Source organism: Pristiophorus japonicus, chromosome 8, assembly GCF_044704955.1.
Source record: "Pristiophorus japonicus isolate sPriJap1 chromosome 8, sPriJap1.hap1, whole genome shotgun sequence".
Taxonomy (NCBI): domain Eukaryota; kingdom Metazoa; phylum Chordata; class Chondrichthyes; family Pristiophoridae; genus Pristiophorus; species Pristiophorus japonicus.
Window position 1 is genome coordinate 27,369,196 of NC_091984.1, and position 21,892 is coordinate 27,391,087.

The window sequence follows — 21,892 nt, forward strand, 5'->3', positions numbered from 1 at the left end:
CCTTTTCCAGGTGGTAAGTGATCAATTTGGGGCGGCATGTCAGCGGTGTGCATGGGCGGACAGTATGCATGTCGCTGATGAATTTTCTGCTGGGCGGTATGTCGGTATTTTTTGATGAATTTCGTGATGTTGGCGGTATGTCCACCAATTTCGGGCCCTAAGTGTGAACAGTTAAAATGGCTAAACATAACTTAGTGAATATTTTATTTTTTGCATTTATATAAATGCATTTAATTTTGTAATGTGTCATGTAGTGTTTGATCTGGAGGAAAATCTGCACCGGACTGAGACGGACCTCAGGAATTCAGTGCAGAAAGCTCAGGAGATGGACACGCAGTTGAAGAATATGCGGAATGAATTACAAGACACTTTAAATCAGCTTAAGGAACTACGAGATGTACTTCAAAAGGCTCAGAGCAGCATTGAGGAAAAAAATGACACTATTGAAGAGCTCACAAATGAACTTGGGTGAGTTACTTCATCTACAGGAACGACAAAGTTAACTGCATTGATATTGATACTATAAAAAAAAAATAGATTTGGATCAATTAATTTAATTTTTCCATCAGTTTCTTCCTTTTGATTTCTGATCATATTTCAGCAATTCTATAAATGACATTAAGCGAATGTATTATATGTTTACATGGTATAAACTATTTATTTTGACATTTACAGAGTATAACTTATAATTTAAGTTCTGCTTTATTATGTATGACGCCATTTGAAAAAAAGTTCAAAATTCAAAACAATCACTTGAGACCGTGATTTTATCTGCAAAGGCTTTGTCAAAATGAATCAGACCTTGTGTAATAGTTTTGAGAGGTTCAGTCAGTACTTAGTTGTTAAATGGAATCCTTGGAGCATTTAAAACTCCCCTTTTGTAGTTAGTTTCACATTTTTAATAAAATATTGCCACATCAAAATTTTAAAAATATTTTTAAACTTCACCAATCTTGAGCAGAACAGAATCTGAAATAGAGGCTTTCCTGTTGCTCCCTTTCTTAGTACGGGATACATTGAAAATGTGTGTTTGTAAAGAAATAGATGACATTATTACAGAACATCAATTCCCTTGGCTGCATTTGATTGTAATGCCCTGATCAAATGACAGAATTGCTCATTTGTATAAAAATTGTCTTCGGCCTAATTTCTAACTTTGTACATTTCATCAGTGTGATTGTCCAATTAAACCCCACAGCAGCAGTTATCTCCCTGATTTGATCTGTTAGCAGAGTGCACCATAATCTATTTTGATTTCTATAGATACAGAAATATATCTATGTAATATTATATGAAATATATCTATCTGATATGTGTTATGTATGTAAACCTGTAATTACCATGTCTAACCACCACAATCCCTTGTATATAAGGAGGCCTCACAGGCTGGAGAGGCACTCTGAGATCTGTAATAGAGGACGACGGTCACACTTACTTTGAGCTTGCAGTATCTAATCTGACTCTTTATTCAAGACATAACAACTGGCGACGAGATACAGATGACGAACCTCAACGCAACAATGCAGAGAACTGTGAGCATCCTGGAGAAATTTTTGGAGGGAGATGATTGGGAATCCTTCGTGGAGCAACTTGACCAATACTTCGTGGCCAACGAGCTGGAAGGAGAAGGGAACGCTGCCAAACGAAGGGCGATCCTCCTCACCATTTGCAAGGCACCAACATGTGGCCTCATGAAAAACCTGCTCGCTCCAGCAAAACCCACAGACAAGTCATACGATGAGTTGTGCACACTGGTCCGGGAGCATCTAAATCCGAAGGAAAGCGTTCTGATGTCGAGTTATTGGTTCTACAAGTACAAGAGGTCTGAAGGCCAGGAAGTGGTGAGCTACGTTGCAGAGCTAAGGCCCCTTGCAGGACATTGCGAATTTGAAGGACACTTGGAGCATGTGCTCAGAGACTTATTTGTACTTGGCATTGGCCATGAAGTAATACTTCATAAACTTTTGACTTTCGAGACCCTAACCTTGAGTAAAGCCATAGAAATAGCCCAGGCATTTATCTCCACCAGTGACAATACCAGCACACTAGTGCAGCTGCAAGTACTGTTAACAAAGTAAGGTTGTTTTCGAATCGAAATGCACATGGCAGGACTTACATGCCTATAGTTGCACGTCCGCAGATGACTGAGTCCGCCATCAAGGGTGGTGAATACAAGGCAATTAACACCTTGTTGGCGCTGCGGGAGTGATCATCGATTCCATTCATGCCGCTTCAAAAGATACGTTTGCAAGGGCTGTGGAACAATGGAAAACCTCCAACATATGTGCAGGCAAGCTGCTAATCCTGCAAACCACCATGTTGCAGAAGAGGACAGATCCATGGTGGATCACGACGAACCAGAGCCTCAGACCGAGGAGGCAGAGGTATATGGGGTACACACATTTACCACAAAGTGTCCCCTGATAATGCTGTGAATTAAATGGACTCCCAGTGTGCATGGAGCTGGACACGAGTGCAAGCCAGTCCATAATGAGTCAAAAGACTTTCGATAAGTTGTGGTGCAACAAGGCTTCAAGGCCAGTCCTGACTCCCATTCGTACCAAACTTAGAACGTACACAAAGGAACTGATTGCCGTAACTGGCAGTGCTACCGTAAAGGTCTCCTACAATGGAGCGATGCACGATTTATCACTCTGGGCGATGGCCCCACGCTATTCGGCAGGAGCTGGCTGGGAAAGATATGCTGGAACTGGGACGACGTCCGAGCGCTCTCGTCCATCGACGACACCTCATGTGACCAGGTCCTGAGCAAGTTCCCCGCGCTATTCGAACCAGGCATCAGGAAATTCCAAGGAGCAAAAGTGCAGATCCATTTGATTCCAGGGGCGCGACCCATCCATCACTAGGCGAGAGAGGTACATTACATGATGAAAGAGAGGATGGAGATTGAGCTGGAAAGGCTGCAACGAGGGGGCATCATTTCGCCGATCGAATTCAATGAGTGAGCCAGTCCGATTGTTCCTGTCCTCAAGGGAGACGGCACCGTCAGAATCTGTGGTGATTACAAAGTAACTCAATCGTTTCTCACTGCAGGATCAATACCCACTACCAAAATCAGACGACCTATTTGTGACGCTGGCGGGAGGGAAAACGTTCACGAAGCTGGACTTGACCTCGGTCTACATGACTCAAGAGCTGGAGGAACCTTCGACAGATGCCCGTTTGGGATTCGATCGGCCGAGGCGATATTCCAGAGGAACATACTTGCTGAAGTCGGTCCCGCGCATCGTGGTCTTCCAGGACGAAGACGGAGGCATTCAAAAACACACCAAGACTACAAAACGTGACGGAGCTGCGGTCGTTTCTAGGACTCCTGAACTACTTTGGTAACTTCTTACCGGGTCTTAGCACATTGTTAGAACCCCTGCACTCTTTACTGCGTAAAGGAGATGAATGGGTATGGGGTAAAAGCCAAGAAAATGCCTTTGAGAAAGCTAGAAAGCTGTTATGTTCACAAACAAATTGCTTGTGTTGTACGATCCATGTAAACATTTGGTCGGGTGTGTATTGCAACAAGCTAATGAATTTGGGAAATTGCAACTGGTTGCTTATGCATCCAGAAGTCTGTCTAAGGCCAAGAGGGCCTACAGTATGATCGAAAAAGAAGTGTTAGCATGTGTTTACGGGGTAAAGAAAATGCATCAATATCTGTTTGGGCTCAAATTTGAATTGGAAACCGACCATAAGCCACTTATATCCCTCTTTTTCTGAAAATAAGATGATAAATAAGAATGCATCGGCCCGCATCCAGAGATGGGCGCTCACGTTGTCCGCATACAACTACGTCATCCACCACAGACCAGGCACAGAAAATTATGCCGATGCTCTCAGTAGGCTACCATTGCCCACCACCGGGGTGGAGATGGCACAGCCTGCAGATCTAGTTATGGTAATGGAAGCATTCGAGAGTGAGCAATCACCTGTTACCGCCCGACAGATTAGAACCTGGACGAACCAGTTCCCCTTACTGTCCTTAATAAAAAAAACTGTGCGCTCCACGAGGGAGTTGGTCTAGTGTCCCGTTAGAGATGCAGGAAGAAATAAAGCCGTAGCAGCAGCGCAGAGATGAACTGTCTATACAGGCAGATTGTCTCCTATGGTGTAATCAGGTAGTGGTACCAAAAAAGGGCAGGGGCACTATCATTAGTGATCTCCACAGTACCCACTCAGGCATTGTAATGATGAAAGCGATAGCCAGATCCCACGTGTGGTGACCCGGTATTGATGCAAATTTAGAGTCCTGTGTGCACAAATGTAATGCATGTTCCCAGTTAAGCAATGCACCCAGGGAGTTTATGGTCTTGGCCCTCCAAACCGTGGTCTAGGGTTCATGTCGCCTATACAGGCCCATTCTTGGGAAAAATGTTTTTAGTGGTTGTAGATGCGTACTCCAAGTGGATTGAATGTGTGATAATGTCGGCAAGCATGTCCGCTGCCACCATTGAAAGCCTACGGGCCATGTTTGCCACGCACGGCCTGCCTGATGTCCCTATAAGTGACAATGGGCCGTGCTTTACCAGTGCCGAATTCAAGGAATTCATGACCCGCAATGGGGTCAAACATATCACGTCTGCCCCGTTTAAGCCAGCATCCAACGGTCAGGCAGAACGAGCAGTTCAAACAATCAAGCAGAGCTTGAAAAGGGTAACCGAGGGCTCACTGCAGACTCGCTTATCCCGAGTCCTGCTTAGATACCGGACAAGACCCCATTCGCTCACCGGGGTTCCTCCCGCTGAACTGCTCATGAAAAGGGCACTTAAGACAAGGATCTTGTTAGTCCATCCTGATCTACACGAACAGGTAGAGAGCAGGCGGCTTCAACAGAATACATATCATGATCACGCAAATGTGTCACGAGATATTGAAGTAAATGATCCTATATTTTGTTGGACTATGGACATGGTCCCAAGTGGATTGTTGCCACTGTTTTGGTCAAAGAGGGGAGGTAGGGTGTCTGTAGTCAAACTCGCAAATGGAGTCACCTGCAGAAAACACTTGGACCAAACTCAGATTTACGGGCTATCTAGAACAACCCACAATAGACTCAATCTTTTTCGACCCTCCAACACACAGACAAGTGGCAACTGACCCAGCGGTTGACCATGAAGCAGAACCCATCACCCCCATCACCCCCAGCAGTCCAGCAAGGCCAGCTGCGCAGCAGCCCAGCGAAGGCCCAACAAACGACTCACCAACACCAGTATTTGCACCGAGACAATCAACCAGGGAAAGGAAGGTCCCAGATCGACTTGCATTGTAAATAGTTACACTATTGACTTGAGGGGGGAGTGTTATGTATGTAAACCTGTAATTACCATGTCTAACCACCAGAGGGCTTATCTCCTGGAGTCCCAAGGGATTCCACACACCCTTGGGAGCACCTGTATATAAGGAGGCCTCACAGGCTAGAGAGGCACTCTGAGATCTGTAATAAAGGACTACGGTCACACTTACTTTGAGCTTGCAATATCTAGTCTGTCTCTTTATTCAAGACATAACAATATGGAAAGTGAGAGTTGGGAAGGATGGGGTGCTTTTAATGCATTGTACTATCCCTATCTAAATTTTTTTAAATTCCTGCCTGGTAACTAATTTTAATACATTTTGAGGTCCACTATTTCAGGTCTCCCTTTCTTCTTTACATGGAGCTGCTGTGCTGACATTACTCTGTATCTAACCTATGCTGTACCGGCACTGGGACTGTTTGGGACAGTTTAGAGGGATCTTTATTCTGTTCCTAAACCGTGTTGTAAATGTGTGCTGGGCTAATGTAGAGAGAGCTTTACTCTGTGTCTAATCCGTCGGGCTTTTTTTCTAACCGCTGACGGCTCCCAATCTCGAGCCCAGCTGCCCACCTGATTCTCCCATGAAGTGGGACTTTTTTTCTGACAGTTGATGCCTCCTAATGTCAGGCATTGGGCTCGAGATTGGGAACTGTGAGCTGTTGGGGGAAAAAAAGCTAAGAAAAGCTAGCAACCGCAGCAGCAAAATCAACAACCGTCTCGATGGGGGCGACAAATTTAAAGTGAGCCACAAAATTAGACATTAGAAACCAAGTAGCTGATTGGCTGCATATCTTGGAGCGGGGTGAAGCCCAGTCGAGGAGTCAGGACCAAGGAGCGGAGGTCGCGACCGGCATGGAGTGGCGAGGTGCAGAGGTCGGAAGCGCCGAAGAGCGGAGAAAGGGACCAACAAGGGAATGTCCTATGAATTCCAGGGAGAGCGGTCCTGTGGGAAGGAGGACGGTGGACAGTAGGAGGATGTTTGCATTTATATGTATGTTCTAGCCTAATGCAGCAGAATCTGGTGTCCAGTCGTCTTGGATCCCCTTGCCACTGGACCAAGACCTTGCTCTGTCAAGCCCGTATGGTAGCTGGTGTGCTACGGCAACCCCACGATAAAAGAATTCACGAACAGGCATCTTCCACCGCTTAAAATGAAGTTCGGGACCTGGAACATCAGGACACTCATGGAGAATCCCAACAGCAACAGACTGGAACATTGTACTGCCATCGTTTCCTGGGAACTCAGACGCTTTGACGTAGATATCACCGCCCTAAGTGAGACCCAGTGGGAAGGGGAAGGCCGGCTCAGGGAACAAGGTGGTGGTTACACATTCTGCTGGAGAGGTAAACTGAAAGAAGTACGCCGCCTCCATGGGATGGGCTTTGTCATAAAAAATGAGCTATTTGGCTGTCTCAGAGACTCCCCTTGATGGATAAACGAACGACTCATGACCCTTTGGCTCAACCTAGCCCTGCAGCAATGCACTATGGTCATCAGTGCATACGCCCCAACACTGGAAGCTACAGATGAGATCAAAGAGGAATTCTACTCCAGCCTTGAAGAATTCCTGTCCCGAGTGCCAACGGGCGACGAGCTGATCCTCCTTGACGACTTTAGCGCCAGAGTTGGAAAGAACACATGCCTCTGGGGAGATGTGATCAGCAGAGAGGGGTAGGGAAAACCAACTCCAACGGTACCTCCTGCTGACAAAATGCTTAAAACATGGCCTTATCGTAACCAACTTTCCGTCAAAGTTAAGTACAAGTCTTCATGGCAACACCCTCGATCAAATCACTGGCATCTGTTAGACTACGTCATCGTTCAAGCGAGAGACTGCAAGGACGTGCGCATCACCCATGCCATGACAGGAACTCACGACTGCTGGACAGACCACCGCCTAAACCGCTTGGTGATGTCCATCAATGTTGTCTTAAAAACAGCGGCGGCGGCAGAAACAATGCCGCAGGAAAATCAATGCTGGAGCACTCAAAGACCATGCTAAGAAAGCGCTGTTCAGCCAGCGCTTCATTACCAACCTGACGACTCAGTGATCCAGAGACGCAGGGTGCTCATGGCGCCTGGTCTGCCCTCCATAATTAAGACCTGTGAGGAGACGCTCGGTCACTCGACCAGGAGTTAATAAGCTGCAAGCGCACGGCATTCTTGAATTGGAAACAGCAAGACAACTCGAGTGCAAGAAAGCAGATCTTCAGACGTCTGAAGGCCGAGGTCCAACAAAAAACTCGCAACCTAACCATGGTGAAGAACCGATGGTGGGTGGCGAAAGCGCAGGAGATCCAGCAATTAGCCGACAACCACGACGTGCATGGATTCTTCAGTGCAGTAAAGACCTACGCCACTGCGGTTGAAGAACGGAGAAGTTCTCAAGGATAGAGAGACAGTCAATGTTCGCTGGAAGGAGCACTTTGAAGATCTCCTTAACCGAGACTCTGTCTTCGACATGAGTGTACACGACTCCATCCCACAGCATGCTATGCGCATGAGGTTGAAAAGGCCATTCAACAACTGAGGAACAACAAGGCCTCAGGAGTAGATGGAATACCCGCCAAAGCACTGAAACATGGTGGAGAAGCACTATTGGCGTGATTACAAGAGATCATTTCTCTTATTTGGCAGGAGAGAGCATGCCATGGGATCTCAAGACACCGTAATCGTGACCATCTTCAAGAAAGGGGATAAGTTCAATTGCGGTAGCTACAGAGGAATTTCCCTGCTGTCTACTACGGGGAAAGTTATCACAAGAATCTTCCTCAACTGCCTTCTCCCTGTGGCAGAAAAGCTCCTCCCAGAGTCGCAATGCTGATTCCGCCCACTAAGTAGTACAATGGACATGATTTTCACCATGCGACAAATTCAAGAGAAATGCAAAGAACAACACCAACCTCTGTATATGGCCTTCTTTGACACTGTCAACCGTGAGGGATTATGGAGCGTACTCTTCAAATTCGGCTGTCCTCAAAAGTCTGTCACCATCCTTCGCTTGCTTCATGATAACATGCAAGCTGTGAACCTGACCACTGAATCCACCTCAGACCCAATTCATGTACGAACCGGGGTGAAGCAAGACTGTGTCACCGCACCAACGCTCTTCTCGATCTTCCTCGCTGTAATGCTACATCTCACTGTCAGCAAACTTCCCGTAGTACAAATGGGAAACTGTTCAACCTCTGTTGGCTCCAGACCAGACCCAAGGTCGTGCCATCCTCTGTCATCGAATTACAATATGTAGATGATGCTTGCGCGTGCGCTCACTCTGAGGTCAAACTCCAAACCATCGGCAACACATTCACCGTAGCGTACAAGAGCATGGGCCTTACACTAAACAGCCATAAAACAAAGGTGCTCTATCAACCTGCCCCCTCAATACAGCACTGCCCCCGATTATTAAAATTAAAGATGAGGCCTTGGACAACGTGGACCATTTTTCATACATCGATGACTAGGTCCAACACCGCGTTCAGTGTGCCAGCGCAGCCTTTGGTCACCTAAGGAACAGAGTGTTTGAAGACCAGAATCTTAAAACTAGCACAAAGCTCATGGTCTACAAAGCAATAGTGATACCTGCCCTCATATATGCTTCTGAGACATGGACTATTTACAGCAGGCACATCAAAGCACTGGAGAAGTACCACCAACGCTGCTTCCGGAAGATGCTGCAAATCCATTAGCAGGATAGGCGCACCAACGTCAGTGTTCTCGCCCAGGCCAACATCCTCAGCATCGACGCATTGACCATGCTCGATCAGCACCGATGGACGGGCCACATCGTCAGCATGCCCGATACGAGACTCCCAAAGTAAGCTCTCTACTCGGAGCTCTGACACGGCAGAGAAAATGCTTCAAGGACACCTTCAGGGCCTCCTTGAAGAAATTCAAAATCCCAACCGACACCTGGAAATCCCTGGCGCAGGATCGCTCCAAGTGGAAGAGAATAATCGGTGAAGGCGCCGAACACTTTGAGTCTCTTCACTGGGAGCAAGCGGAGACTAAGCGCATGACAAAGCAAGCACTTGGAACAAACCGGCACATCAACCAACGTCCTTTCAACGTCCTGTCCAACCTGCGATAGAGACTGTAGTTCCCGCATCGGACTTATCAGTCATCTGAGAACTCATTTTTAATGTGGAAGCAAGTTATCCTCGAATCCGAGGATTTGCCTCTGATGATGATGATGATCAACAGAGCAACTCTCTGCGGATAGGGAAAAACCTATAACTGGAAAGTGGCAGCAGGAATGCACTGAGACTGGAATTTACTTAATCCATGTCAGAATAGTTTTTATTCAATTTTTAAAGTAGCTTTAATATTAGACTCATTTATATATTAAGAGTTTCTTTTTTCATTATTTCAGTACTTACACTGTTTAGTATGAGAATTTGCACAATTTTTAGTATGAGATTTTTCCATTCACTGCAATAGGAGATTGCTTAGTTGCATACAAGAATTTGGACCTACTGTTGTATGGTTATGGGGAAGGTGTGTAAGTCTTGAATTTTCTTTGAAGAACAGCAAGTAATTTTTCTGCTGTGAAATCAAGGCAGCAATTTTATTGTAATGGCAAAAGAAAATTGGTCTAATGTAGCTCCTCAAAAGCCGCAAGATCATAAGAAATAGGAGCAGGAGTAGGTCATTTGGCCCCTCAAGCCTGTTCCACCATTCAATAAGATCATGACTGATCTGAACTTGGCCTCAGCTCCATTTTTCTGCCCGTTCCCCGTAACCGTCGACTCCCCTAGCGTTCAAAAATCTGTCTATCTCTATCTTAAATATATTCAATGACCCAGCCTCAATAGCTGTCTGGTGTAGAGAATTCCAAATATTCACGACCCTCAGAGAAGAGATTCCTCCTCATCTCCATTTTAAATGTGCGACCCCTTATTCTACAACTATGTTCCCAAGTTTCAGATTCCCCCATGAGGAGAAACATCCTCTCTGATCTACACTGTCCAGCCCCCTCAGAATCTTATACGTTTCAATAAGACCACCTCTCATTCTTCTAAACTCCAATGAGTATAGGCCCAACCTGCTCAATCTTTCATCCTAAGACAACCCCTTTATCTCGGGAATCAACCCAGTGAACATTCTCTGAACTGCCTCCAATGTAAGTATATCCCTCCTTAAATAAGGAGACTAAAACTGTACGAAGTACTTCAGGTGTGGTTGTATCAAATTGAATCAATGTCACTGTACAGTATTTGAAATACTAAAACCTGAACAATGTTTTGATGACCTTTCCTTCCTGTCTTCTGCTGAATCATTTTTTCAATCCGGTATGCATTGAACAATTTTTGACGCTCATTATGGTCCCTTTTGTACCTTATTTAAACACCAGGCAGGAAAGGGATTAGATCAACCTTCTGCATGATGATCGTCGAAAACTTGATTTAAAAGTTAACGTCATAGGGCTCAATTTTCCCCGAGCCCGTTTTTTAGCGTACTTGCTCGAGTTGTGGCGCTTCATTACGTCAGTAGATGCTCCAGAAAAAAATCTTCCCACTTTCGCCGATGTTTGGCCTCTACTCTGGACCCGCGCAGCGTGGCCAGTCACCTCGGGAGTGGAGCCTGCAGTGTGTGCCAGAAAAATGTGCCGGGACGTCTGCGCATCCACGGTGGCAGTTCAGCACGACCCTTGAGTGAAAGGCTGTGTTCAAACTGCCTTTGAAGTGGCGAACCTGCCAGAGCGGTGCGTTCACTTCAGTGTCGAGCTCCCAGCCTACAAACTGCGCTGCAACAGGTAATGCCATCAGTACAGCGAAACGCTGCAATCACTTAAGACTGAAGACTGTTTGTTCAAAATACCATGGCTGAGGGAATAGTTGAGGGACTGCATTGAAAATGGCCTCATTGTTGAAGCCACTCACACTACCTCTTTCATATTCCTTAACAAGAGATTAATTACATTAGGACATACACAATATTGTGACCGTGCTTATTGTTAAAGGGGCTGTATGGCGTGCTATTGTTTACCGGGTTGTTGGAGGGTCTGTATGCTCCCTCCCCGTCCCCAGCCTCTACGTTGACTTGCCGCCGCTCTGTGGCCCTGATGCCGGCCAGTTCGCTCCCTCCCGCCCCTAGCCCAGACCGAGTGGCCTCCCGGTGTGTTCTCCCGCCCCTAGCCCAGGCCGAGTGGCCTCCCGCACTGGCCCGCTGCCCTCCCGGGCCGAGTGCATTGGAGTTTAATGCTGAAGGTACGACTTCAATTTTTTATTTCTTATAGAATTGCGGTAATGATTATTTCTTCATTATTTTAATTGTGTGAAGGATGGTTTTGCAAGTCTGTTCTCTCTGAGAAGTGGTGTTTCTATTGAATTGATTTTATTTTTCAATGTCTCGCTAGTAGTTTTTGTTTGCAAATGTACTCTGCATTGATTTATTTAACATTGCAAAGGCTTGGTTGGTTCAGGTCCAGGACCTCCCCGCTTCCCGCCCCTAGTCCAGGCCGAATGGCCTCCGATGTACTTACCGGCGCCGATTTCTTTAACTCTCCGCAAGGGTTTTCTCGAGAGGCCACATACGCTGACCTAAGTAGAAATGGAGTAACTATCAGCTGGCCAAAGTTGCCTAAATGGCAAGAACTGGCGTAGGTGGCTGGTAATGCCCCCAATGTAACTAAGTCAGTTACACTGGTGCAAATTAATTGGGGAAACTGGGGATTTTTAAGTTAGGCAAGAAAAAGCAGCCTACTCCAAAAAAAAAATGGAGCAAATACTGGAGAAAATTGAGCCCATAGATCCTCCAATAATATTTCTTTACAAATGGATTTCACTTATACATATTTACATTTCATATATAATAAGTATTACATTCAATACATTTAATATTCAATCCATATTTGCACATTAATTATTGTAAAGTACCATAGTGAATATTTGCTTCTCTCGCCACTATGAAAGCAATCTTTATTATTTATAAGTAATATAGCCCACCAAAATAAATGGCGCACTTTGATTTTGTATTACTTGTATTAAAGTTTGTTGTCTAGTAAATTCTTAATCATATGCAGCTTAATAAACATGATAGTGAATCTCTTCAAGCCTTTTTGTGTAAAAAAAATAATGATTGTCTTGTTACTTAGACCTCCCTAGAGGGTGAGTTTTTCAATCTCATGATGGAGGGGAAGAAATAAATAATAAGGCAACGTTTTTGTACTGCTCAAAAGCTTTATGGTTCCAGTCAACATATCCACAATTGAATATCCTAATTGAGGATATCTAGGTCTTTTGGGGGCATAATTATTTTTTTTAATTAAAGAAGCGGTGTTATTTTCTAAACACTATTCTATTTTCATTAATAATGAAAGTTACTTGAGTAGGGATATGAAATTTCAAAATTATATATTAATTTCAACTTATTTTCACTTAGAATAATTGTAAAACTGAATTCCACCTTTTAAGATTGGACACAATTTTGTACTCGTCCAAGTGAGTGATATCAGTGCAGAAAGATAGAATGAATTTCCACTTTTAACACCCATGTGTTGAAATTTGACCTTGGTAGCAGAAAATGGATGATAGCAAATCAGCAGCCTGTTTTACTCCCCGCTCGATTTTCGTTTCCATTGAAAATCCGATCTGTTGTAAAACAAGTTGCTGATTTTGATATCACCCATTTTGCACGACCGCCAAAGTTGAATTTCAGCCCACTCCCGCCCCCGAAAATCCGGTGTAGCGAAGTTCCTCAACAAAGTATCTTAATCCCAGCCTCAGAAGAGCACCCTCTATTACACCAGTGTGAAATTTTACATTTGCAACACTAAAGTGCTTCTTATGGTCTCTAAGTGAGATTGCTAGTTGTGTCAAATGATGGCCAGTCCTACTTTATTGAATCAGGTTAGTCAAACACGATCTTCCCTTAACAAATCTGTGCTGACTGTCCCTAATTAATCCTTGCCTTTCCAAATATAGATTTATCCTGTCTTTCAGGATTTTTTCCAATAATTTTCCCACCACTGAGGTTAGGCTGACAGGCCTGTAATTACTCAGTCTATCCTTTTCTCCGTTCTTAAACAAGGGTACTACATTAGCAGTCCTCCAATCCTCCGGCACCATGCCCAGATCCAAAGAGGACTGGGAAATGATGGTCAAGGCCTCTGCTATTTCCTCTTTTACTTCGCTCAGGGCCTGGGGACTTATCTACTTTCAAAGCTGCTAAACCCCTTAAAACTTCCTCTCTCACTATATTTATTTCATTCAGAATATCACACTCCTCCTCAATAGCATTGCCACTTTCCTTTGTGAAAACAGACGCAAAGTATTTGTTAAGAACCCTACCAACATCTTCTGCCTCTACACAAAGATTACCCTCATGGTCTCTAATATGCCCTACCCTTTCTTTAATTACCCTCTTACTCTTAATCTATGTATAGAACATCTTAGGGTTTTTCTTAACTTTACTGGCCAAGAATTTCTCGTGCTCTCTTGGCATTCCTAATATCCTTTTTAATTTTGCCTCTTAACTTTCTATATTCCTCTAAAGATTCTATATAGTATTTAGCCATTGGTATATGACATAAGCGTCCCTTTTTTTCTTAATCCTCCCCTGTAAGTCCCCAGACATCCAGGGAGCTCCAGAATTATTTTTCCCAGCCTTTTACTTTAAGGGCACATGTTTGGCCTGTGCCTTCTGGATCTCCTCCTTGAATGCCTCCTACTGTTCCAACACTGATTTACCCACAAGTAGCTATTTCCAGTCCACTATGGCCATATCACTCTTTAATTTAGCAAAATGAGCTTTTTCCCAATTCGTAACTTTTATTCCAGGCCTATGCTTGTCCTTATCCATAACCAACTTGAATCTGACTGCTCACTAGCACCCAAGTGCTCTCCCACTAATACCCTTCAACCTGCCCAACTTCATTCCCCAAAACTAAATCCAAGACCGCCCCCTCTCGTGTTGGGCTTGCTACATACTGACTAAAAATGTTCTCTTGAATGCATTTCAAGAATTCCGCACCCTCTATACCCTTCACACTAAATTTGTCCCAATCAATACTTGGATAGTTAAAATCCCTTACTATTACTACCCTATGGTTTTTGGACTTCACAGCAATTTGCCTACATATTTGCTCCTCTATCTCCCTCCCACTGTTTGGGGGTCTATAATACATGCCCAGCAGTTTGATCGCCCCTTTTTAGTTTTCAATTCGACCCATATGGCCTCATTTGATGATCCCTCGAACATCATATCCCTCCTCACCGCTGTAATAGTTTATTTAATCAGTACCACGACTGCCCCCCCTTTTTTGCCCCCCCTCTCTATCTTTTCTAAAAATCCTGTAGCCAGGAATATGTTCTTAAGGTTCTGCCTCTTTGTTTTGGATGCCTGCACTAGAGGAAATAGTTTCTCTGCATCTACCCATTCGAATCCCTTAATAATTTTAAACACCACGATCAGATCATCCCTCAATCTTCTAAACTCAAGGGAATGCAAGCCAAGTTGAGGCAACCTATCCTCATAATTTAGCCCTTTAAGCCCTGGCATCATTCTGGTTAATCTGTAGTCTACCCCCTCCAACGCCACTATATAGAATCATAGAATGGTTACAGCATGGAAGAAGGCCATTCAGCCCGTTGAGCCCATGCCGGCTCATCTGCAAGAGCACTTCAACTATTCCCACTCCTCCACCCTTTCCCCATAGCCCTGCAAATTTCTCTCCTTCATATACTTATCCAACTCCCTTTTGAAAGCAGTGATTGAGTCTACCTTCACCACCCCTTCAGGCAGTGCATTCTAGATCCTAACTACTCGCTGTGTAAAAATATTTTTTCTTATGTCGCCTTTGGTTCTTTAGCCAGTCACTTTAAATCTGTGTCCTCTGGTTCTCGACTCTTATGCAAATGCGAACAGTTTCTCGCTATCTACTCTGTCCAGACCCTTCATGATTTTGAACAACTCTATGCAATCTCCGCTCAACCTTCTCTGCTCTAAGGAGAACAACCCCAGCTTCCCCAGTCTATCTATGTAACTGAAGTCCCTCAACCCTGGAATTATTCTCATAAATCTTTTCTGCACCCTCGCTAAGGCCTTCACATCCTACCTAAAGTGCGTTATCCAGAATTGGACACAATACTCCAGTTGAGGCCGAACCAGTGTTTTATACAGGTTCATCTTAATTTCCATGCTTTTGTACTTTTATACCTCTATTCATGAAGCCCAGGATCCCATAAGCTTTTTTAACCACTCACTCAACCTGCCCCCTGCCACCTTCAGTGACTACTCTTCTTCTTAGGCAGTCCCTCGGAGTCGAGGATGACTTGCTTCCACACTAAAATGAGTTTTAAGGTGACTGATGAGACCAACGCGGGATCTGCAGTCTCTCTCACAGGTGGGGGGCAGACGGTGGTTGAAGGGATGGGTGGGTGGGGTGCTTGATTTGTTGTATGTTCCTTCTGCTGTTTGGCTTCCGTGTGCTCCCGGCAAATGAGGGTACGGGGCCCAGAGGAGCCAAGGGCCCAGGGGCAGCATGGACCTGCCCACACTGCGATGTGTGCGCGCACTAGGTCCATGCAGCAGAGCAGGTCTCTGTTTAATCCTTGCCACTGGATAAAGACCTAGCTCTTTCAAGCCCTTGTTGTGGCTGATGTGCAACGGTCACCACACGTTAAAAAAATCCACGCACAGGCATCTTCTACCCCCTCAACTGGAGATCAGGACTGGAACATCTGTGAACTCTCGTGGAAGCAAGTCATCCTCGTTCGAGGGACCACCTATGATGATGATATGATGATTGACTCAATTCATGAGGAATTGGATTGAAATTGCTCCAACTTGTTTTATGTAGGACTCTTCTATTTATAAATGAATCAAACAGTGGCAAATATAATTGTTCAATCACCCACACAAAACACGCCTTCTGTTTGAGAACGTACCATGATTTTCCCCACAATCAACTGTCTTTGTTCAATCCTAAATAATTTGCTAAATGCAGAAAATCTGTTTGAATTACCCATTGCGGGTTTACCACTTTGCTTTCACTGGTTAACTGGAAGTTTTTATTGAAATAAGTACCAAACATTTGTAATTAGAAACTCATGGGGAACTTTTTTCCATCAATATCAGTTAATGCAATATGTTTGCAGCCCTGTGTTTAAAACTTTTAAGCAATTGGATCAGCCTATTACTCACAGTGCGCTGTAACTATCAGTTTTAAGTGATATGAGGAAGTCCCTATGCAGAAAGACAGTAGGTGAATACTTGCAATATATATTTAAAAAGGAAAAATTGCAGAGCAATGGGGGAAGAACAGGGGAATGGGACTGGTTGGTAGCTCTTTCAGAGAGCTGGCACAGGCACGATGTGCCAAATGGCCGCCTCCTGTGCTATATGATGATGGGTTATATTGCTCACTATGGGCTTCCTATCAGTTAAACACAGAGCAGTATGTGCATTTATGTTTCCACAGCTGACTGTAACTACACAGTACTCTTATCACTGAAAGAATGGGCAAGCCGAAGATAATGGGTGTCCGCATAAACCCACATACATACTCTTAATTCCTCAGTTATTTATTGCAACTGTGGAGTTTGTTTATTTGTTTAAAAAAAATATCCAAGCTATTGCAAATAGCTTTTTGTGTAGTGCACATGGATTCTATTTAAATGTGTTTCTAAGTTTAACTCTGACTTGAAAATAATTATACTGTATTTAAAAACCATATAAAATGCAGAAGACCCTGCAGCAATTGGCATTGCACATTGGACAGCTAATTTTTTCCACAGAATGGAGTACTTCATTTTGAAAACTTATCTGAAGTGGTTAACCAGTCAATATGTTTAAAAACTTTTTTGCTTTAAAATGAGAAACCTATCCAGACATCAAACCCTTTTATCTTGCCATAAATCCTGTTTTGTAGATGTCAGATTCTTGGCTATTCATAGAGGAAAAGAGAAATACTTTCGACTACTGATCTCCATCAATATTTCATGCTTTCTGGTAACTTGTGACGTGGCTCATGTGGCAACGATCTGGAGTAGTTTTGTGTTGTGTACTTCAGTCCAGAGCAGTTGGAAGGAATTGTTAATCTCTTTCTCTCACTTTAGAGAAAAACAATTTTAGTTTATTGCCAGAACTGGATCTTCCTTCAAGGCCTAGTTCTTATTTTGAAAATCTGAATGTACCCAGAACATTGTATGTGTTACATTTTAGCCTTAGTTAGACTTTTAGGATATTTAACTGTAATATACCACAGGTTATATATAGTGAGGGTGCAGACGGATGATTTGCTATCACTGACACACTCAGAAACCTGCATTTTCACTGCATTTGGGACTTTCACAATGTTGTGTATTTAACCCTTTGTAACCTGCATGACACCTGACCACCAGAGGGCCCACCTGTCCGAGTCCCAAGGGATCCCAGCATCCCTTGGGAGCACAGTACATAAGCAGGCCACCCACGAGGTACCTGTACTCTGGAATCTTATTAAAGGAGCTAAGGTCACACTTGCTCATTACACACAGCAATCACTCTCACCCTTTATTATGAGTGTAATAATTGGCGATGACTTAATGAATAAACACGCGAAAATGCAAAGAACAGTCGGCATCCTGGAGAAGTTCTCAGAGGGGGACGATAGGAGGCCTTAGTGGAGAGACTCGACCGATACTTCGTGGCCAATGAGCTGGAAGGGGACGAGAACGCTACCAAACGAAGGGCGATCCTCCTAACTGTCTGTGGGACAACAACCTATGGCCTCATGAAGAATCTCCTGGCCCCGGCAAAACCAACAGAGAAACCCTACGAGGCATTGTGTACGCTGATCTGGGAGCACCTAAATCCTAAGGAAAGCGTTTTGATGGCGAGATATCGGTTCTACATGTGTCAACGATCGGAGGGCCAGGAAGTGGCGAGCTACGTCGTCGAACTAAGGCACCTCGCAGGACATTATGAGTTTGAGGGATTCCTAGAATAAATGCTCAGAGACTTTTTTGTATTGGGCATTGGACATGAGACAATCCTTTGCAAACTGTTGACTGTAGAAACTCCGAATCAAAGTAAAGCCATAACGATAGTCCAGGCATTTATGTCCACCAGCGACAACACCAAACAGATTTCGCAGAAGAAAGAAGTTTTGTGCATAAAGTAATGTCTGTTTTGAGCAGAAATGTACATGGCAGAACGTACACGCCGGCTGCTGTGGCCCGACCTCAATTGACCCAGAGTCTGCCATCAACTGTTAATGCGAGGCAGTTAACACCCTGTTAGCGCTGCGGAGGTGATCATCGGCCTCATCAATGCCGCTTTAAGCACTATGCGTGCAATGGTTGCAGAACAATGGGACACCTCCAACGAATGTGCAGGCGAGCTGCAAACCCTGCAACCACCACGTTGCAGAGGAAGATCAATCTATAGAGGATCAGACTGAATTGGAGTCTTGTACTGAGGAGGCAGAAGTGTACAGGGTACACACGTTCACTACGAAATGTCCATCAATAATGTTGAAAGTTGAACTGAACGGCATTCCAGTATCTATGGAGCTAGACACGGGCAAGTCAGTCCATAATGAGTAAAAAGGCCTTCGACATGCTGTGGAGAAATAAAGCACACAGGCCCAAGCTCAGCCCCATTCACACCAAACTAAGGACTTGCACCAAGGAACTAATCCTTGTAATTGGCAGTGCAGAAGTCAAAAGTCTCCTATGATGGAGCAGCACATGAACTCCCGCTGTGGATTGTACCAGGGGATGGCCCCACGTTGATTGGCAGAAGCTGGCTGGGAAAAATCCGCTGGAACTGCGACGATATCCGAGCGCTTTCGTCCGTCAGCGACACCTCATGTACCCAGGTTCTGAGCAAGTTCCCATCATTGTTCGAGCCAGGCATTGGAAACTTCTCGGGGGCGAAAGTGCAGATCCATTTGGTTCCCGATATGCACCACAAGGCTCGAGTGGTACCGTACATGATGCGTGAAAAAGTGGAAATTGAACTGGACAAGCTGCAACATTAAGGCATCATTGCGCCAGTGGAATTCAACGACTGCCAGTCCGATTGTCCCGGTACTCAAGGAGGACGGCACGGTTAGAATTTGTGGGGACTATAAAGCAATGAGTAACCGTTTTTCGCTGCAGGACCAGTACCCGGTACCCAAGGCAGACGACCTATTTGCGACCCTGGCTGGAGGGAAGACGTTCACCAAGCTGGACCTGACCTTGGCCTACATGACGCAGGAGTTGGAGGAGTCTTCGAAAGGCCTCACCTGCATCAACATGCACAAAGGTCTGTTTATCTACAACCGCCCGTTCGGGATTCGGTTGGCCATGGCGATCTTCCAGCGGAATATGGAGAGCCTGCTAAAGTCGGTTCTATGTACAGTGATCTTCCAGGACGACATTGGTTACAGGTCGGGACACCATGGCGCACTTGAAGAATCTGGAGGAGGTTCTTAGTCGGTTGGATCGCGTGGAGCTCAGGTTGAAACGCTTAAAGTGTGTTTTCCTGGCACAGAACATCGAATTCTTGGGAAGGAGAATCGCAGCAAACGGCATCAGACCCACCGACGCCAAGACGGAGGCCATCAAGAACGTGCCGCGACCACAGAACGTGACGGAGCTGTGGTCGTTCCTGGGACTCCTTAACTATTTCAGTAATTTCCTACCTGGGATAAGCACCCTGCTAAAACCCCTACATGTGCTACTGCGCAAGGGAGACAACTGGGTATGGGGGATTTCACAAGAGACTGCCTTTAAGAAAGCTAGAAATCTGTTGTGTTGTGACAAACCCTTGTAAACGATTAGTGCTAGCTTGTGATGCGTTATCATACGGGGTCAGGTTGTTTTACAACAGGCTAATGAATCGGGGATTTTGCAACCGGTTGCCTATGCGTCCAGGAGTTTGTCCAAGGCCGAAAGGGCCGACAGTATGGTTGAAAAAGAGGCTTTGGCATGAGTTTTCAGGGTAAAAAAAATGCACTGGTACTTATTTGGCCTCCAGTTTAAGTTTGAAACTGACCACAAGCCACTCATATCGCTGTTCTCTGAGAGCAAAGGGATTAATACCAATGCCTCTGCCCGGATCCAAAGATGGGTGCTCACGCTGTCGGCATAGAACTATGTAACCCGCCACAGACCGGGCACAGAGAACTGCGCAGATGCTCTCAGTTGGCTGCCATTGCTCACCACTGGGGTGAAAATGGCACAGCCAGCAGACTTGCTCATGGTCGTGGAGGCATTTGAGAACGAGAAGTCCCCATTACGGCCTGCCAGATCAGGATCTGGACCAGCCAGGATCCTTTACTGTCCTTTGTAAAAAAAAAAAAACTGTGTCCTCCATGGGAACTGGTCCGGTGTTCCAGTGGAGACACAGGAGACGATTAAGCCGTTCTACAGACGCAAAGACGAGTTGTCCCTGCAGGCGGACTGTCTATAGTGGGGTAATTGCATGGTCTTGCCCATGAAAGGCAGAGACACATTCATATGTTAACTACACAGCACCACCCAGGCATCGTAATGATGAAAGCCATAGCCAGATCCCATGTGTGGTGGCCCGGCATCAACTCAGATTTAGAGTCATGCGTACGCCAGTGCAAAACTTCTCTCAGTTGAACAATGCACCCAGAGAGGCACCGCTAAGTTTGTGGTCGTGGCCCTCCAAACCGTGGTCGCGGATCCATGTAGACTATGCAGGCCCATTTCTAGGCAAAATGTTTTTGGTTGTCGTGGACGCTTACTCCAAATGGATTGAATGTGCAATAATGTCTGTAAGCACATCCACGGCCACCATTGAAAGTCTGCGAGCCATGTTTGCCATGCACGGCTTGCCTGATGTCCTAGTCAGCGACAATGGGCTGTGCTTCACCAGTGCTGAATTCAAGGAATTCATGACCCGCAACGGGATCAAACATATTACATCTGCCCCGTTCAAGCCCGCATCCAACGGCCAGGCAGAACGGGCAGTTCAGACCATCAAGCAAAGCTTGAAATGCGCGTCGGAAGGCTCCCTGCAGACCCGGTTATCCCGAGTGCTGCTCAGCTACCGCACCAGACCCCACTCACTCACCGGGGTTGCCCCAGCCGAGCTGCTCATGAAAAGGGCCTTTAAAACAAGGCTCGCTTGTCCATCCTGATCTCCATGATCACGTGGAGGGAAAGCAGCATCAACAAAGTGTGTACCATGACCATGCAAATTTGTCACGTGATATTGAGATCAATGATCCTGTGTTTGCGCTCAATTAAGGACATGGTCCCAAATGGCTCGCTGGCACGGTCACAGCCAAAGAGGGGAGTAGGGTGCTTCGGGTCAAATTGGCCAATGGACCAACGCACAGAAAACATTTGGATCAAATCAAATTGTGGTTCACCAACAGCTACGAATAACCCGAAGAGGACACCACCAACTTTGACCCTCCAACACACACACACAAGTGGCAACTGAAATCAGGGTTGACCACGAAACCGAACTCATCATCACCAGCAGCCCGCAAGGCCGGCTGCTCATCAGCCCAGTGAAGAACTGACCAACCCATCCACACCCGCATTTGTACCGAGACGATCGACAAGAGAGCAGAAAGCCCCAGATCGTCTCACCTTGTAAATAAGTGATGATGTGTATTTAACCCATTGTAACCTGT

The 21,892-nt window shown here is 45.3% G+C and overlaps 1 protein-coding gene across 2 annotated transcripts in view; it reads left to right on the forward strand.

The window, feature by feature from the left end:
• The window catches only part of ccdc18 (coiled-coil domain containing 18), a 235,617-nt gene that overhangs the window by 135,773 nt on the left and 77,952 nt on the right, over positions 1-21,892 (forward strand). For both annotated transcript variants that reach the window (XM_070886607.1, XM_070886608.1), the window contains exon 21: positions 255-468. In XM_070886607.1, the coding sequence (XP_070742708.1) occupies positions 255-468 (214 nt within the window). The remainder of the gene's footprint in view (positions 1-254; positions 469-21,892) is intronic.